The 20,914-nt window shown below is 31.4% G+C and overlaps 4 protein-coding genes across 4 annotated transcripts; 1 reads left to right on the top strand and 3 right to left on the bottom strand.

The window, feature by feature from the left end:
- The first annotated feature begins 1,329 nt into the window (after positions 1-1,329).
- Positions 1,330-1,872, top strand: LOC112733781 (uncharacterized). The gene is made up of 2 exons (XM_025782868.1): positions 1,330-1,530; positions 1,684-1,872. Exons 1-2 carry the CDS (start codon positions 1,330-1,332, stop codon positions 1,870-1,872), a joined length of 390 nt encoding a protein of 129 aa, XP_025638653.1.
- A 1,602-nt stretch (positions 1,873-3,474) lies between these two features.
- LOC112733782 (auxin efflux carrier component 2-like) lies at positions 3,475-7,322 on the bottom strand. Its single transcript, XM_025782869.2, has 6 exons — positions 6,365-7,322; positions 5,850-6,078; positions 4,850-4,935; positions 4,599-4,756; positions 4,117-4,193; positions 3,475-3,807 (listed from the first exon to the last, which is right to left on the bottom strand). The coding sequence occupies exons 1-6, from the start codon at positions 7,320-7,322 to the stop codon at positions 3,741-3,743; spliced, it is 1,575 nt and encodes a 524-aa protein (XP_025638654.1). The 3' UTR covers positions 3,475-3,740.
- Positions 7,323-12,465: 5,143 nt separating this feature from the next.
- On the bottom strand, positions 12,466-14,956 carry LOC112733784 (uncharacterized). Its single transcript, XM_025782871.1, has 4 exons — positions 13,824-14,956; positions 13,427-13,702; positions 13,234-13,339; positions 12,466-13,134 (listed from the first exon to the last, which is right to left on the bottom strand). The coding sequence occupies exons 1-4, from the start codon at positions 14,954-14,956 to the stop codon at positions 12,466-12,468; spliced, it is 2,184 nt and encodes a 727-aa protein (XP_025638656.1).
- A 233-nt stretch (positions 14,957-15,189) lies between these two features.
- LOC112733785 (uncharacterized) lies at positions 15,190-16,128 on the bottom strand. Its single transcript, XM_025782872.1, has one exon. The coding sequence runs from the start codon at positions 16,126-16,128 to the stop codon at positions 15,190-15,192; it is 939 nt and encodes a 312-aa protein (XP_025638657.1).
- Between the last annotated feature and the right edge of the window lie 4,786 nt (positions 16,129-20,914).

The raw sequence follows: 20,914 nt of genomic DNA on the forward strand, positions 1-20,914 counted from the left end.
AGTGACAAAATATAGTGTACTAAAAAGAAGTACTAATCCTGTTAATGTCATATTTTTTTTAATAATTAGCCATCTCATTATTATTTTTACTAATATTATTCAAATAATATTCACTCTATTAAAATCAAATTTGGTACAGAGCTACCAAACATCAATTGTTTTGATACTAGCTCACATCTATCCAAAATCAATTCAACACAATCAACTTCATTCAAACTCCAATTTTTCCAAACACCAATCCACGATAAGTCACAAGCCCTTTAACGTGTGGTGCGGATTTCGAATGTCCACAATAGAATCGACAAGTGCACCGGGCCGTACCAATTAATATCTCAAGTGAGTGAGGGTCGATCCGACGAGGATTAATGGACTAAACAACAATAGTCGAATGAATCACTTAGTCAGGCAAGCAAAAAATGGTGTTTTGGGGTTCAAAAGTATTAAACAGTAACTCAGAGAGTGAAAAAGCAAACAGTGGAATTGGTGTGAAATATATATGGAAAAACAGTTAAGGTTTCAAAGCTATTTATTCGTCCGAATTAAGTTTTCTTACCAACTATTTTAATCATGCAAGATTCATTTCATGGCAAACTGTAATTGACTAAACCCTAATTCCTTAGTGATTTAGTCTCCTTTAACCTAATCAACCACCAATGTCTTGGTTACTTATTATAGATTAGAGAGTTGGATTCAATTCTAGTTTATTAGCCACAAAAACCCTAATAGTTGAGGGCACTTACCATATTGATGGTCCAACTGAAGAAGTAGGTGAAGATGATATAATAGTTGAGTCTAACGTTGTAGAAGTGGCAAATGCATTGGCAAGCCAACATCCATCTGGAGAGCCTTTTTTCATACACGCTTTGGATCTAGACGCTATGAATACACCAGAGTTTCCTGAGTATGTCAATTCAGGTAAGTAGTCTTTATTATTATTATTATTATTATTATTATTATTATTATTATTATTATTATTATTATTATTTAATCATAAAGCAATAGTTAGAATTATTTCTTGTTGTTATTGCTGTAGATCCTGTTGTTGTTATAGATAGTGAATTTGTTGTTGGCATGAAATTCAATTTTAGAGAGACTGTTAGTGCGGCAATTAAAGATTATACCATTCGCAGGGGAGTGGATTACCAGGTGTGTGAATCTGAGCCAACCACTTTTTATGCTAAGTGTGTACAATACGGAATAAGTTGCGATTGTCTTATTAGGGCTAGTCTTATTAAGAGAAAGTTTTGTTGAGTTATAAGGCGATACAATGGTAGTCACACATGCACCAGAACTAGAATTTCTCAAGATCATGCCAAGATAAATTCAGACATGATTGCAGAGGTGATAAAGCCATTGATTGAAACTGATCCATCTTTGAAAGTGAAATCTGTGATTGCTAAAGTGCGGTCAAAATTCAATTATACGACAAATTACTGCAAAATATGGCTCGCCAAGCAAAAGGCAATTGCAAACCTTTATGGTGGTTGGGAAGCTTCTTATGGAGCTTTACCGTCGTGGTTTGAAGCAATGGTATAAAAAGATTCATCTGCAGCAGTCAAGATCGAAACTGCACCAGCATACCAAGGGGATAAGGTAGTCTAGGATGTTAGAATACTGACGCAGATATTTTGGAGCTTTTACCCTTGCATCAGAGCATTTAGGAGCTGTAAACCAATCATACAGGTAGATGGCACACATCTGTACGGAAAATATAAAAGAGCTCTATTAGTTACAATTTCTCAGGATGGCAATGGCAATATTGTGCCTTTTGCATTTGCCGTTGTTAAGGGCGAGACTTCTGATGCATCGCACTTCTTTCTTACTCATTTGTGCACACGTGGTGACTCGAGATGGTGTTGGGTTTATCTCTGATTGACACGACTCTGTTACCTCAGCAATAGATCATAGTAATGGATCATGGGAACCTCTAAGAGCTATCCGAATGTTTAGTATTAGGCACATAGCATCCAACTTCTTTAGGAATTTCAAGGCACCGTATTTATAGAAACTGATAGTCAACATGGGTACGTAAATTATTGTGAAATAACGGCGTCTTTGTTTTTACAAGGCACATAGCACCCATCTTATTGATTTTGTTTTCTTGGTTTTTTACAGGCTATTGTAGGACTGTGTGTGAATTTAATGTGCAGTATGCAAGATTGCGTGAGGGTGGTGAGGCTTACACGCGATGGCTTGATCGAATCCCATGATAGCAATTTGCTTTGGCATTTGATAATGGATATCGTTGGAGTCATATGACCACAAACTTAGTAGAGTGCATCAATGGAGTTTTGAAGGGAGCGCGAAATCTTCCTATCACGTCACTTGTGAATGTAACTTTTTACGGACTAAATGAGTTCACTAGGAAGAGGGTTGAGGCTGAGGTTCGAAGGAATGCAGGACATGTATTTTCTAAATATGCTAGCAACAAACTTCAATCAAATCAGCAAGCAGCGGGAAACATCCAAGTTAACCTATTTGATAGGTAGAATGAGGTCTTTGAAATACGTGAAATGCTCAATGGTATAGAGTATGCGGTGAATCTCCGTTAACGGTGTTGTAATTGTGGTGAGTTTCAGACAGATCGAATCCCTTGTTGTCATGTCTTTGCGTGTTGTGCAAACCAACAACTTGATTGGCAACAATACGTTCATGAGGTATATAGGATAGATGAGATAAAAAAGGTGTATAGAATACGGTTTAAGCTTTTAGAAAATCCAGCAACATGGCCAGTGTATCAAGGATCAAGACATATACCTAATCCGCACTTAAAGTGAGTCTCCAAAAGACGTCCCAAAATAACCCACTTCTTAAATGAAATGGATATGCGTGATATGCGTAAACATTGCATACTTTATAGAAGCGAGGGTCACAGTCGAAATAGATGTCCTCATCGTGCGGAATCAAGTGTTGGCAGTTGTGCACCTATGTCTTAGTAAAGTTGGTTTTTCCTTTACAATAACAGTCTTAATTTTAATAGATGAATAATAATAATAATAATAATAATAATAATAATAATAATAATAATAATAATAATTATTATTATTATTATTATTATTATTATTATTATTATTATTAATAAGTTGTTAGTGTTATATAAAAAGTATGCACTTACTTCATGTTGAGGATCTTGTGCATCAAAATGTGTCTTGTTAATAATAAAAATTAAGATATACAAGTATATATACACCTATAGTATAATATTATTGTTAGTACTAACTTTGTTAGTATTAATTTTATTATTTTTGTATTTTTTAAATTTATTTAAATATTATTATAAAAATTCAGATAAAATAAATAAAATCATTTGTTAAATATGGATGATTTTTTTATCACTTATAAAAAATATAATATTTATTAATTATTTTTATTATATTTTTAAATATTTAAGAATTTATTTTTCGTTCACATCTTTAAAAATTATTTTTATAAAATTGTAAATTTTCAGGTATTATATTAATAGTTTACCCACATAAAAAAACAAAAATAATTGCATTAGAATGAATTAATACAATAAATTAAATCCACCAGACATGTAAAAAACAATCCCATGCATGTTTCGTTGCATCGATTCTAGCCATTTTAGCGTTAGCAACGAACTCATGAACAATCTGGATTGAATATAAATATTGGTTCCCGACGGTATTTTTTAGTCCCATTAATTCGTCCGTAAATCTAAGTTCCATTAAAAATCTATTCTTGACTAATAGATTGATAAATTCGAACTTCCCAAATATTAATTAAAGCCCAAGAAGCACGTAGTATATTATTGTTACGGGCAATGCAACCACCATTCCGAAGATAACCCTGCAAAATTGGTGAATCGTATAATTAGAATCGTTGTTGACGTTGATCACTTTTTTTTTTATAAATGAGATGATTAAATATTGGCTAATTAAAAAACCATTGGTTACTTAGATTTTCTTTTTTTAAAACAGATGCAAAATATTAATACTTTGATTCATTAATAAGTATTTGATGTATTGGTATATCTAAAAGATAACGTATTTATACATTAATTATGTTGAATACATCAATATTCTGATGTTTCAATTTTATTAATCTAACGCTAATAAGTAAAGGTAAAGGTGGAAAACAAAACAAAACAAAACTTACGCAGTACTGAAGATATCTGGATAAAGATTGTATTCTTTAGCAAATATAAAGGGAATGATACCTTGGGGTAGAGCAGCCTGCAAAATCATACACGCTATCATAATCGTCCCTATATATATAATCCAACTACAATTAAAATATTTTTTAAAAAATAGACAAACTTATTTAAAAAGTATAATTGAATTTTTTTTTATGATACAATAACTAATTAGTAATTGATATTTTTGTTTATGTAACATAATTAAAAACACTACTATTTTGAGTAAAATATTTTTAGAATATTATATAAATTTTACAAAATAATTAAAATGGAAATAATTTTTAATCAACATAAAAACCCAAAAGAAATATTTTCAAAGTTTTTTTTTTAAAAAAGAACATTAAACAAATATAGTTTCATATGAAAAATCAATTTTCAATTTTCTTAAAAAGATCAAATAACAAAGTCATTTTCTCTTAAAAGTGATGAATTTTCATGTTACCTGAATAATTTCAACTCGTAAAAGATCTCCACGGATACCAATTGGTGCTGAGGTTGCAGCAATCAGTGCCGGACCAGCCAAGAACCTAACACCCATAGAAATTGCTGCCCACTTTTTTCCACAAGCAATGAACTTTGGTTGTAATGCCATGAATAGACCTATTTATATAGAAAATTAAATATTTTAATTGAATCACATTTATAATGGCAGAAAGGAAAGTAAAGAAATTAAAGGTGTAAGATAATTAGTACCTAGACTAAACATAGCCATACCCAAACCGGTATTTGACACTATTGTAATGGAACCTTCAATTATGGACGGCATTTTGATGTGACACCTACAAGCGCATAAGCAATATTTTTATGAAGGAAAAAAATATATTATATTATTAGTAAATCTTGAATATCACTAGCTAGAACTTCAATTTATCAATATAAAATATATGCACTTTTTAATTGTTAGTTAAAGACTTGAATAGTATTTTTTTTTCAATTTTATATATACATACATACATATATTTTAAAAATAAAAAATAAAAATCACTTTCAGATAATATAAAATTAGTGTATTGTATAAAAGAATTAAGAAGGTTAAAATTATAAATTATTTAAATGATATTTGATTTACCTTTTTTTTTTGTTTTAAACAATTAGAAAGTCACTACTCACTATGCAACCAAGCAGTAAATAAAAAGACATCTTTGTTTGCTTTTAAAAATGTAATTAATGGTTTTAATTCAAATGATTTTATTAGGTAGATAATGAATTTTATAAATAATATAAACAATAGGTTTTTTAATGAATCTAATAAAGTAAAAAATTATTTGACTCTCAAATTATCTCTTAAATTTTAACATTAAAATAACTATCTGCACATTACCTAATGAATTGAACATCCAATCATTATTAATTATTCACGAGTAAACCGAATTAAAAAGAATAACCACCATCCAACTAAGAATCAACATAATCATCTAGATACCTATTAAATTGAACATTTGATATATCTATTATTTACATGTTTTAGTATTTTTATTGTTTTCCTATACTTTTTTCATATTGAAAATGGTTTTTTCTTTTTCTTTTTCACTATCTGGGAATTCTAATTTTATAAAAAAAATATTATTAAATTAGCATAAACTGTTTGACACTTAATATTTAAATTTAAGAAACACGTTTCTAAAAAATAAAATAAAATTCAAATAAAAGCCCAACAATAATAGATTTAATTAGTAGTTAGTTATGCAAATACCTGTATGCTATAAGGGACCACGTGATGCCAACAACACTTGCCCATGTATTAGGGTTCCATGAGAGCTTCCTATAAGCCATTACTGTAATGAGCTTCGTCATGACCCTCGCAGATGGCATTTGTTTCTTTTTGTTTTCAACATTTTCTTCAATATTCTCCATCTTCTTCCAGCTCCCACTTAAAGAACTTCTCGAATTTTCTTTAGTTTCAGTCAATTCATCAGGCTCATCTGATGAAAAACAAAATAGAGATACAGTTTAAAGAATTTATATCTAACAAGTTGAATCAAAGTTTAATGGAATATATGGTTTTTACTTAAAGTTTTCCAAAACAGAAGTAAAAAGAATGAAAATTTAGGAGTAATTATTTTCATATAAAGTTAACAGTTAAAGATTATTTCAATTTAATCAAACATATTAAATTATCTAATAATTTATAACTATTCTCTTCATATAAAAATAACTACAAGCGAATCTTCACCAAGTAAAATACATAGTTTGTGATTAATTATTTACCTCTGGAGGCAGCACTGTGGTGTGGAACAGCAACAACAACGTTAGAAGATCCAACACTGTCGTCATTGGTACAAATAGAGGAAACTCTACTATTATTTTTGCGATTTCCACCCCAGAATTTCTTTGGCCTCTTGAAATCCTCTTCTAAAACAGTACCAACGGACATGCTTTTTGGCAAATTAATAATATGAGGACTCTCAAAGCTTGGATATCTTAACGGGGTTTCTCTAGCCGAGTAAATAGAATGGATTTCACTAACACTTGAAGAAGCCCTAGATAAGGCTGAGGAAGGCAATTCAAAAGACTTGTAAGATGTATTATTAGATGATACGGATGCTGATCTTCTCACCACCACATGAAGCTTTCCATCGTGTCCTACGTCCGTGTCAGCTTGCAGAGACTCCCCGCCTAGGGACTCTACGTCCGGATCTATCGTCACTGTGGCAATGGCGGCCGTGTTGTCGGGGAATTGCTCTTGGATGAGGATTTTAGCCGCCCTATACTCGAACAGAATCAACAAGACGGTGTTCCATATGACGCTTTGCAAGACAACAATTTGAGTCATGAGAGGTGTAGAGAATTTTCCGTACATTGCTTCCATTAAGGGAATCCCCATGACTAGGGTATTAGGCAAAGCAAAAAGGGCATAGATAATTATGCTTGTGTCCATATTCCCGAATCTCGTTAGATTCCATATATAAAGCACAACCATAACGAAAACCTTTTGTAACGAGTCTCCCGCCAAGAACTTGAAGTTCATCTTGTAAGGGTTGTTGGCCGATATGAACTTAAATGCCAGGAAAGGGGCCGCGAACATCGACACGAAACGGTTGACACCGGAGCATTGCTCCGGCGTTAAGATCTTCCACCACCGAACTGAGCCATAACCTAAGAACATGGCCACGTACAAGGGCACAATGCCTGCAATAACATTGTATATGTCCTTCCCCTTGATCATAACGACTTAGGGCAACGACCTGAAATTTGATGAAATTAGAGATGAATTAGAAAGGTGCCGACTATATGTTACATTGAAAAATTGTAACCATATATTGCTTTACTATGTCACCTAATAATATATACATATTTACTCATGTACAGCGATGCCATTCTCTCAGATAAATAAGAAAAATAACTGAATAAGCGTGTCTCTCTTGAAGGAATGGATTTTCCATGATCGATCTCTCTCTATATATGTATATGAGTATAAACAAGTGAGCATAAGCGTGTTTATATGCATGAATTGATTAATATAAAGTGCATAACTATATATGTTACAATAGTTACAATGCGACAGTTGTTGATCAGCACGTATATAGCTAGAGAAGTTTTTAGGTGTTCTAAAACAAATGAAAATTTTTATTCTAATTCATTAATGTTGTGACACATCAGCAAGGTTGAGAAGAGAGATTACTTCAAAGAACTTGAAATTTTAAGTTGAGTTTAATTTTGATATATTAGTATAAAATAATTGTGTAAAATATTTTATATAATTATTTAATTAAATATTTTTTTTAATAATTATTTAAGTAATTAATATAAAAATAATTATTTTTATTGTTATAGTATTATGCAGTTAGATGCATGTATAAATTTATTTTACACGCATCAAAATTATTTTTAAAGCTTTAAAATTTAATTTTAAATAATAAAAAGTGACCCAATATATCATGACATAAATAAAACATAATAAAAATTTCTATTTATTTATTTTTAAAGTAAATAAGCAATTTTCTTTATATATATTCGTAATTAAGCAATTTGCTTTATATATATATATATATATATATATATATATATATATATATATATATATAGATGAAAATAAGCAGAGTCGAAGTGAACTTTAGCTTTAACGAATCTGATTTATGTTGTAAATAGATGATTTAAGTCTAAATCATACTTCTTCTAAGCTTTTTTTCAACTCAAGCAGTATATTTAAAGTCCAATAAGCCCGCAAGCTTATTTAAATAACCTGTGTTGTAAATTAGAACTTAAAAAATAATAAACTTAAAATCTTTAAATTTGTAAAAAGAACATTCATTTTTATATTAATCCTTAATTACATATCATAATCATACTTATAATTTATAAATTTTTTTTGAAAAAAAAACTAAGAGTATCGATTATTGATATTTTTTACTTTTATTTTGTGTTTAATATAAATGAATAGTTAAAAGTATAAACTAAAAATATTTTTTAAAAAATATATTTTAATAAATCAGCTCAAAAAGTTTTGTAGACTTTTTTTTTTTATAACCTATAATTTGATATTTTTAACTAATATGTTTTGCAAAAATTCTAAACCTATTTAATAAAACGAACCAAATCGAATTAAGTCGAGTTACGAGTCCTCGTCGAGTAACCTGACCCACTACTGATAGGAAGGAACAAAGTTACTTAATTGTAAGGTGTGATAGTTTGTTACACAAGGTATTATATTGTTGAACTTCATTAGCGGCGAAGTGTTTTCAGCATTAGTTCATTAATATTTAGCACTTAGCAACACTTGCTGATCCATCTGTATTGCTTCTAAATTGCGAGGTTGTTTGAAATCAACCGATTTGACTGTATACTTCCAGAGTTGAATTTAGTCAAAAATCAGGTGTCAAATTATCTAAAAGAACTCATGTTCACCTTAAAATAACAGTGAAGAAATCTAAACAGCAAATTATTATAATTTCTAAAGATTAATGCCAAATATTTTTTATTTTTTTATTGAAAAAGAATAAAATACGTTAAAGATATAATTATTTATATGTCTCTTTTTATTAATTTAAATTAAAAAAATAATTTTATAATATAGTATCAAAATTTTTATGATCGAAAAATTTAAAATTTGATCTTTATTTTTTCAAAAAAAAAAGTATAAAATAAATTAAAAAAATTTATGCAAAAAATTTACGCAAATCTAAAAGAAATTTTTATATAAAAAATATATTAAAAAAATGATTGTTTATTTATTTTTAATGAATTTAAATTAAAAAAAATTATGACAGGGTTATTAAAAAAAAGGGTGCGAATCCCATCTACACGAAAGGATAAATAAAAAGATTATTTACCTAAACTTAATAACTAATAAATGATAGAGAGGCATATACAAATTAATATATAAGATAATGACTTTTAATGCAAGTCGTAAAATTAGATCAATTTACCGGGATAAATATTCTGCACAAGGCTTCCGGAATATGAATAAGAATAATATAATGATCTATTATGGTTTCAAGAGTAACAGTAAAGCCGCACGCACCGAAAGAAGATCGATTTTTGGATCAATGTAGCATGTAAAAATATTTGGATTCATATTTTTCGTAGGTTTAGAACTATATTTATAGTGAGATCAGATATTTAATTGGGCACACATTTAAATATAGATTTTATTTCCTTTGTTAAAGATTATTGTGATATGATTCATAATACACAAAGATTTCATTTTTTGTTCCTAAATTTTGAGAGATATTGATGTTCATGAATGAGATATTCTATTTTCTTATATGAGTCTGTATTCACTTAATATATAGAGACATTTCGTAACAACTCCATAAGTATAATAGAATTACCATGCTTAAATTAGTAAATTAGATTTAATATAGATAATCTAAATTTGTTACCATACCTAGCTTGTTTTATTATTTATTACTTAAAAGATTTAGAGAAACGTATTAATTTTTGGTAATATTAGGAAGAGAATATCTAAGTTACTTTATATAATATATATATATATATATATAATATTTATAATTTTATACGTATAATATTTATAATTACATATTTATTATATCTAAAATTACAGAATTATTTTGTGATATTATAAACTATTTGAATTAATTTTTTATTATTTCCAAATATTATTGGTAATTTTTCATCATACTGCGGAAGCACTTACATCATGAATATATATCACTCTTACTAAAGCACACCGCATTAGAAAAGTAGATTATCTTATCACTATAAGAAAATCGAGAGATAGCGACGGATATTTTGCAGCGGATTTTTTCAACCGCTGCTAAATAGAATCTGTCAGCGGTTATTGTGACGGTTTTAGAGAACGCTACCAAATGATCTTATTTTACAGCGATTTTTCGGTAATCGCAGTGAAATATACCCGTTTTGCAGCGGTTTTTGTGTCGGTTTTAGGGGACGTTACCAAATAATCTCATTTTGCAGCGGTTTTTATGTAATCGCCGCAAAATATATAGTTGTTGAATACATTGATACTCGTTTTGCAGCGGTTTTTTTCTAACCGTTGCAATATTATTTTTAACTTGAATTTTTTTTTTGTATAAACATTATTGCCGTCTTAAAACTATTCTAGTCCTCGCTTTTTTTTTACTGAAAAAACATGTTTCAAATACTGCAACTTAATGCATTAAATAAATTTTCTTTTTTGTGTTACATAAAAAATAATTCATTAATTAAAAAAATATTTATAAATGAATAACTAAAAATAAATTTACGAATCAGGTTTTCTCTTCTACTATCAGCCATTTTGAGTTTGTATTCAACCATAAATGGTAACATAAAAATCAAGTGAACGTCCGAATTCATAAACTCAAAACAAAGTTTAATGGAGCATAAAAAATAGAATTACTAAAGTAGACAAACAAGTTTTGAGTCAAAATTTCTCATTAACATCGTACTGACTGGCCAGAAATACTCTATCAGAAATCCGCTGCAGTGACGTGATAACAGATCTGATAAGTCATCTCTAAACCATGGCAACTTGTTCAGATCGAAACTCCCTTTTTGCAGCACGTACGGCATCTTCTCTATGTTGGGTGTTTAAAGTTTCATTGTCTTTTGGAACCTTATTGAGCTCAACATCCCTGGAGATGTCATATCCACCGGAGGAGATAGCATCTAAATTGTCTTCTGAATCAGTGTCTGCTCCATCTAGAGTGTCAGCAACTATTTCGCCTGAATATTCAGCTGACACTGAATATATGAACATGCAACCAACAACATATAAATCTACTTAAAAGATACTGATAACTTCCAGGTCATTACCTAGTTATTAAGGAAAAAAATTTGCAGAATTATGGAAAGAGGACTTTCAAAATTAACAAATACAAAATTAACTATTACCATCTCCTTCATCAGTAGTTTGGACAGATTTCTTGGAAAGAAGCTCTCTAATAGCACGTTCTGTATACTTCAATTCCTCTGTTGAAGCAATCTCCAACTCAACACCATGCGAGTTATTAAAGCGCATCTGAACCATAATAAAATGTATAGTTGATGGTCTTTTTTGTAAAGCATATTGTGTCTCTGTAATTCACTTTCTATGTTAGAAATTTATTTCTAACCTTTAATTCAACAAGTATGTCTTCAGATGTCCTACCAGCTACAAATGTCACAAAAACATAGCCAAATTTCTCCTCGTACCTTAATCTCCATTCATGAAGTTCCTACAAATTTTAGCATGAACGTAACAACTATCATTGGACAAATGTTGTACGCATATATCAAAGTAAAATACTTATTAATCAAATAATGTTTAACTCAGGTGTTTAAGAGAACGACTAATGAACAGACCTGCACAGTAGCTTCGTTCGTCGTTTCCAAGTATTCATTAGAACAAGATCGTCCTGATATAGCCTCCAACCAAGACCTAACATTCAACTTACGGTACCATATGTCTCTGGCAACCGTAATTGCATGTTCCAATGAAGAGAATAGAGATGCCATAGGCATTTCGTTAGCGAATGTTGTGCCTGCACAGCATGATGAGAAATCTTTCGTTTTCATTACTCCTGTTACAACACCATTTTATATTAAATATATTTGTCAATGATAACAATATCATAATTCAAGATAATTTACTCGATATCATAATATTCTTTATTGGAGGTTAAGAACAATAACAATGATGATGAGAACAACAAAGCCTTGAAAACTAACTTTTAAAAGCAAAAACCGTTAAAAAAATGAGGAACTGGTGGTATTCATGAAAATCAACTTAAAATGAAAACTTAATTCAAATACGAAAACACAGATAGTAATGTAACCAGCAAACTGCGTACATCATGAACACTGTTAAACTTATCAAACACACACAGATACTCTAAAAATGATGTACATGTTTTGCCATATTTTCACTATGCCACATAATCGATGTTATCAGAAACATCTGCTACTTGGTCTTCTATATCATCATCCCTTGTCAACTGTAAATCACTGATGTCACCTGCTGACATGTTCAACCCGGGCTGAGGAGAAAAAGCAGCTTTAACATCTTCATTCTCTCCTCCCATGTCATACAAGTCTCGCGATTTTACATGAACTACTACACTCCATTCTGGATCTACTTCATCACGTACATAGTACACGAGATGAGCTTCTGATACCAATATGTACGGTTCATCCTCTTCTCGATCACCGGTGTGAATTGGACGAGCGAAATTAACGCTGGTAAGGCCCAGATGGTCTTGTTTAATTCCTCTGCTCGTAGTTGTATCAGCCCAAATACATTTGAACAAAACCACTGTGAAATGGCAGCTATAGTTCATCAATTCGATTATGTCCACAATTTTTCCATAATATGGAACACTACCAATAGCCACTCTGTTGTCACGCATGTTGGCATAACTTCTTGTATTAGATGAGACATAAACTCTACTATTTTGTATTTTCATCCCGTCTTCCTTTGTGATAGTTTTAAACTTGTACCCATTGACGTTGTATGTCCCAAAACGTCTTGCCTGAAGCATGGGACCACATGCCAACAACTTCATTTCTTTCGAATGTACAGTACTGTCCATTGGAACCTAGCACCATAAATTAGAGTTTGTTCGTATAAAAAATTGGAATTTATAATTTATAATTCTAGGACACAAATAAGTTGGTCAGGTTAAATTTCTACGAACCTCACGCTTGAACCGGCGAGGAAATTCTGCATGCACAACACGGTCTATCTTAGATTGCGACCTTGTTTGATCCTGTAATTTACGCTTAGTTTCTGCCCTAAATGTACTTTACAACATAACAAGAAATTAGTCCAACGACTGAGTGTTTGAAATTGGTTATAATCGTGCTTAATGATTACATGTGCATACTTACTCAATAAATGGAGCGACGGCCTCGCAATTGACTAGCACATGACGATGTGCCTGATCTCTTTCCATTGGGGTCAGTACAAAATGTGATATAGCCCCTGAAGCTTTTCCAATTTCTGGGAACATATTACATCCTGTATTGTTTGTAACATCAACAGGTCGATCATCAACTCGCGCTGGTCGGTTAATTCTAGTCTCAATATTATCCAAATATATGGAGTAGAATGTCAAAATCTCCTCGGATAAATAGCCCTCCGCAATTGAGCCTTCTGCTTGTGCCCTGTTACGCACGTATTACTTCAATTGTCCTAAGTACCTTTTACATAAATACGACATAACGCTTAGTATATACGTAACGAATTTGAAAAAAATGTCTTGAATGCATTTAGTAGCAAGCTAACCTTTCTATTGGATACATCCACCGATAATGTACCGGGCCACCAAGTTTTATTTCATCAACGAGGTGCACCGTAAGGTGAACCATGACAGTGAAGAAGGATGGAGGAAAAATCATTTCCATCTGACACAGAATTTTCACAACATGATTCCGAAGGGCACCAAGCTGCATAGGATTTAAAGCTTTTCCACAGAGTTCTCGGAAAAATGAGGACAGATTCGCAATCACATTTGATACCGGACTTGACAATGTATTCTTCACCAAAATTGGAAGTAATTGTTCCATAAGAATGTGGCAGTCGTGACTCTTCAACCCATACAACTTGCGCTGCCGAATGTCAACACAACGAGCAATATTGCTCGAGTAACCATCTAAAAAGACCACATTCTGTAGAGTCTTCAGGAATACATCCTTCTGTGGATTCGACATTGTGAAGATTGCTGAAGGATATTTACCACCTTTCTCCGGCCACAATTCAGACCTTATGCCCATGCTTTGTAAATCTTTGCGAGCCTTAAGATTATCTTTTGATTTGACGCTATCGTTTAAGATAGTGAAGACCACATTGTCACAAATGTTCTTCTCTATATGCATCACGTCAAGGTTATGACGCAACATGTGATCCTTCCAGTACGGGAGTTCAAAGAACACACTCCTCTTTTTCCAATACGAGTCATCTTGATCTGCATCTTCACCAATGCGTCTTCTTTTGGCTGTCAGAGTTGAGTTCTTCCTAAACAACACTTGCATATTACACTGCTGCCTTAAGACATCTGCTCCAGAATACTTCTTCGGTGGATCTCTGCTTTCAACTTGTCCGTCAAATCTAATCCGGTCTACTCTATATTTATGGCCCTGATTCAAGAAGCGACGATGGCCCGTGTAACACCATTTTCGACTGAATGTTAGTCGCTGAGCCTTAGTGTCCACATTACATGTGGGACAAGCTAACCCACTATACGTGTTCCACCCAGAAAAATTTCCCAACCCTGGAAAATCACTAATAGTCCACATTAGCGCCGCATGCATCTTGAAAGTGGTCCCCTTATTAGCATTATAAGTTTCAACGCCATCCCAGAGTTGCTTCAACTCATCCACCAGGGGCTCCAAATAAACATCGATATCGTTATCCGGCATTTTAGGACCGGGAATAATCATAGATAGTATAAAAGATTCTTGTTTCATGCATAGCCAGGGAGGAAGATTGTGCGGAATAAGAATCACAGGCCAAATGGAATATGTGGTACTCATATTTCTGAAAGGATTAAAACCGTCACTTGCTAAAGCTAAGCAAACACTGCGAGCATCGTTAGAAAAAAAAGGATACTTTGCATCAAAGTCTTTCCATGCTTCAGCGTCCCTTGGATGCCTCAAGTACCCATCGTTATTATCTGCTCCTTATGCCATAACATGTCAGATGGAGTTTTGCTACACATGAATAACCGTTGCAGTCGTGGTATAAGAGGAAAGTAACGGAGAGTCTTCGCTGGGAGAGGCTTTCCGTTTTTCCTGACAGGTATTTTGAGTTTCGTAACAGAACCCTTTCGCGTCTTCTGCTTCCATCGTGAAGTTCCACACTGCTTGCATTTGGTCGCGTCCTCATCCTTACCCCGATACAACATGCAATCATTCGGGCATGCATCTACCTTTTTGTACTCAATCCCCAACTTTCGAATAGTTTTCTTGGCTTCATGCAAAGTGGACGGGAATTTGGCTTGCTCAAATGCAACCCGCAATAAGTCCAAAATCATCGACATAGCCTTGTCACTCACACCACACATACACTTAATGTGATAAAGCTTCACTAGGAAAGACAATTTTGAGTATTTCGAGCAGCCAGGATATAATTCCTCCGCTCCATCTGCAAGAAGATCGGCAAAATCCTGTGCCTCGCGACTTGGACCATCGTACAAGTACAACAACTCTATATCATCGTCTTCTACAAGATCCGCTGTTGTGGTCTCCTCACTTCCAGGAGGCATTGTGAAGTTAAACGCCTCGTGCACCATTTGAAGATATGGATTCACCTCAGGTGTAGGTTTCTCAACTATCGGTGTGCAAGTAAAGCTCTCCTCAGCTGGTTTCACACTATGACGCAACCACAAAGTATAGCCAGCGGGAAAGGGCTTTATCAACAGGTGGTCGTACGCATCCTCTCTTGTTTGCATAAATTGAAACCCACATTGAGGGCATGGACACTTTATCATGTTATCCGACGATGCATTCGCAAATGCAAAGTCTAGGAACTTATTAAGTCCTCGTCTATATTTTATGCTATCTCGTGGCTTAAGAATCCAGGTTTTGTCCATATCTATTATACACCAAATATATGGTTTAATAATTAATGTGGTACAACTTTTTCATCACTAAAATAATGTTAAGTATCTTACTGTATTCATTCCACATGATATAAGAAATACCGTTCTAAAAACATAACATGTATGGTAAAATACGTGTGCAACTACGAACATTAAAATTTATACTAAAATGTGCAGTAAAGGTAGAATATAAAACTAATATAGAACAAAAAATACGCCTCATAATTACAGTTATAATACGACGATAAAAGTTACGCCAATTACTTTTTTGCGAAAAATAACAAGATTCATTTTTATATATAATAGTCATTCATATAAGTTCATTCATAGAGTACCGTACGAAAATTTTTTGTACGTAAAACACTCCTCCTATAAACCTTTTTATAGGAGGGAATTCAAAATTTTTATACTCTTATTTGTATTCAAGGTTTATTTTTATGTTTTATTTTAGGTATATTAATAAAAAATTTTAGCATTAGTTTTAATTTTTTTGTATTTTCTAGAGCTATTTTTTTCTAGCTTTCTTAGAGGGGGCGAGTAGTGGCCTCGACCCCCTCGAATTTTAAGAAACTATACTTATACATGAGATATATATTTTAAGAATAAAAAAATATTACATAATTTAATAGTTTTATATGTAATTTTACTACCTTAATAGTTTAATTCACTAATATTTTTTACTTAAATAATTTAATATCATACCCTCAAGTCTTTGTACCTTTCAAATTAGTCTTTATAAAATAATCTGTATTTATTTTTAAAAACATCATTTATTTTTTTATAATACTATATTTAATTTTTATATTATTATATTCAAAATGACTTACGTAATTATATTTTGGTAATCACATTATGTACTTTAGATATTATGTTTCTTATAAAAAATACTCATTTTTCTTCTAAATTTACGTTTTTAAAAGAAAAAATAATATAAAGATATCTTATATCTTGTATCTATAAGAGTACTGTGTCTTTCAAATAATTATTAATTTATAATTTATTTTTAAATTTTTGAAAGAATTAATTTTTGAATAATAAGATATGTGATAATTTTTAAAATAAACCCGCTATAAATTATTAGTTTTTTATAATTTTATAATGTACTCTTGATATTGTTATATTTCTTTTATGTAATTATCATATTAAAAATAAAATTGTGAAAAAATTATATATAATTTTTTTCACAATTTTATTTTTAAACCCTAAATCCTAAACCTTTTCAAAAACCAACTCTAATAACTATATGTTAACAATTTTTATGGAATGAAAAAATTTATCTAAATTTTGGCCCCTACATATTAAACTTTCTAGATCCACTCCTGTATATGGTATTGACTGATTAAAGAGAACATAAAAAGATATTAAAAATATGAAGTAACTTCTATAATAATAAAATTTTTAATAATATGTATAATAAAAAAAATTCTTTAAAATGATGTAACTCACCAAAAATTTTTTCTGATATAAATTACAAATCATCAGTAGAGTGACTACTAATTAGTACTCAGCGGAGGAACACATCAAAGCCATAAAAAATGAGTCAAATTATTTTAATTAAGTCTTACAATTTTTATAAACTAGGATTAATATTTATAATTAGAAAATGAATAAACTAAATATTAATTCAATATGTCAAATAATAACGATATTCATTAATAAATGGCCATTTCTTAAAATTAAATAATCAAGACACACATTGAGAATATTATTATGACAAACCAATAAGGGAACTAATAAATCCAAGATACTCCAAATAGTACAACATATACACATAACTCATTACGCACCTTATATTTGTGGGTCAAAGATACCAAAAAAATAGTCTGAAATGTGTATCAAATAAAAGTAAAAGAGTTAGTAAACAAAAAATTATGTCCAAAAAATTATTCTCTTCATCCAAACATTTTCAAAAAGTTTTATCATAAAAAATAATATAAGATGATTATATTCTAAACCAATAATTAACTAATAGTTTATCTTAAATAACATATTTCAAGTACAACATACTTAAAAATAGAAAAAAAGAGATCAACAATATAAAAGGTACACAAAACCAATTTATTATTTTTCCTTATATAGAACATGATTAATCGAAAAAATATATATTGAAACCATCATTAAAATTTTTAGTATAACATATTTATAAACATTAGCTAATTAACCGAAAATTACTTCGGCCTAATCAAACAGACTTATTTTCTTTTTTATTGTTTTCTTAAGTGTAGTCGGTTGATTGAGTAAAAATTGGATATTTTAAAAATTAAAATTAAACCGATGAACCGACCGAGATCCGGTTCGGACGAACCGAACCGTGACCTGGCCGGCTTTTTGAAGCAACATCACAAAATCCTCCGTTTCAGCCCACATTTAACCCTAATTAGAACCCACTTCAAGAGAAATAAAGAGATCCAGCTTCTAAAGTTCAAAGCGCCGCCCTCACGCGAAGGTCTCCGCCGAATCTCCTCAAGCGCCTCGCCCTTCACCTGCGGCCAGCCATATCCGCGTGCCGCCGCCGTTGGTCCTCAGGTCGCTCCCTTTCCCTCCATTGCAACCCTCCTTCCCTTCCATTAAGCAGCCATTGTGGTCACCGCGAAGCCTCCCTCGCGCACTATCACAAGCTCTGTTCGTTTCTCGGTCTGAAGGTGCTCCCTTACTGCTACTTGCCTTGGTCACTCAGTGGCTCTGTCTCCCCTCCATCAACGTTGACATTTGGTCGAGCTTCCGGGTATTTTTCTCTAATTATTTAACTGAATATGCATGCTTTTTTAACTGATTTTTGTTTGTTTATTTAACTCAATATTCATGCTTTTTTATTTTTAGTTTTAATTTTTATTTTTGTTTGTTTTCAATGTTCATTGTTTGTTAACTTGAGGAGGTTATTTTTGTTTGATATAATGTACCGGCACGCAGCGAATGTGGTCTCTTTGTTGCTATTTACTTTTAATTACTTTCAGTCTAAAACTGTATTGATTATTTTGGAGGGATGCGAGCGATAAGTCGCGGAGGCTAGCAACGGGGACAATGAGGAGAGGAAGAACGAAAGCATAATGAGGTTGTCGTGGGCTCTTGTTCATTCAAGGCAAAAAGAAGATGTTCAGCACGGGATAGCCATGCTTGAAAGTAAGATCACTTACTGAATCTTTTTCAGTTCTTCAAGTTGCTTTCCATTTATTTTTTTAAGTATTTCTTCTTGTTTATATGGCACCTTGATCTGCTTTTAGTAAATTTTTTTTGTATAGTGTTAATGTTTATGTTGCTGTCATATGCCACTAGCCTTTTATGGTTATTTGAAAACAATTGTGTTCTCCTTTTCTTCTGAAAATATTTGCGTTTGTTATATGAAAGCTTAATCGGTGGCTTTAATTTTAATAATGCTAGAAGCTATGTACAAAGATAAATCATATCATGATGATTATGGTATGTGTAATTGATGACTATAAATTTTGATAATACTTCAAAAATCAGCTTAAAATCAAAGTTATAATTTTATATTATGTAAATCTATTACTGAGATTTTTACTTGCTTGAAAAATTAAGAACATCGAAAATTTGAGTTTAAAAATTGGAGAAGAGATTAGTATCTAACACTGAAAATGGTGGTATCTGGATGAATGTGTAGTTGGAAATTGATGAAACTCACAGAAGACTGGTGCTCGCTCCTAACATTTGAAAAGAAGAAGAGTGGAGATTTTTGAGTTTACAATTATATGGGATAAAATATATTATTATATAGATGACCAAACACCTTTAAAATATAACTAATAATCAAATTTGTTTTGAAGATAAGAAAAAAAATCGAATTTGCCATCATTGACCGGATTTACAGTCACTTTTTTAACAGAAGGCATTTGTTCAGATACAAATAATTAATTAAAAGGATAAATTAATTACATAAAAGGTTAAATTTATTAGAAGTAGAAACGGGCTACTCAAATCCGATAAATTAAAATTTCAAATTTGAAATCAAATAAGGTAGTTAAGGAAACGGCGAAAATCTAATTGAGATGAAGTTGTTAGGATTTCAAAAAATCACCCAATATTTTAGCAGTCACTCTCTCCCGTCTTGTTAACATACTCTGCGCCTCCTTCACCCTGAGCCACTTTATAATTCTGATTTCGTATAATCTTTTCACGAATACTGAGCTTACTCCTCTGCACAGTAATCATGTCTTCGTAATCATTGAGAAGAAGGCTCTTAAATTTAGTTAAAGGGTTGAAGTGATTCTGAAACAGTGGTTTTTGGCTCTATATTTTCTGCTCAGTCACCTAAGGTCAATGTATTTTATTTCATTTTTCCTTTTGTTCATTCTTATGTGAGTAATTCATATAGTGTCTATCTTTCTGCATTTCATGCTTAGATTGATGATGATTTCTCCTATGTAACAGATTTTCTTTTGATTTCGCATTTGTTTTTTGATTTTGTTTTTGTTGTTTCTGCAACATAGTTCCAAATAACAAAGATAAGCATGTAACTTGGACGTGAAGATGAATTGAATTCAGTTAGCTTTTCCAAGTTCTTTGAATCATCTTAACAAAGTTTTCATTGCATATACTTAGACTCATTATTAAGTATCTTTTACTATTTTTTATTTTATTTTAGTTATTTGTTTATTTGTGTTGAGTCGGGTATTAGGTAGAGAATCTGAGTCATACTAATAAATTGCTTTAAAATTTACTACATTATTGAAAAATTGCTGAAATTCTTGTGTGGAAATTTATTACTCTGTTGAAAAGTTGCTGAAATTGTTGCTGGAACTAATGAGATTGTTTAATCCTA

The sequence above is a fragment of the Arachis hypogaea genome, chromosome 13, assembly GCF_003086295.3.
Source record: "Arachis hypogaea cultivar Tifrunner chromosome 13, arahy.Tifrunner.gnm2.J5K5, whole genome shotgun sequence".
Lineage (NCBI taxonomy): Eukaryota > Viridiplantae > Streptophyta > Magnoliopsida > Fabales > Fabaceae > Arachis > Arachis hypogaea.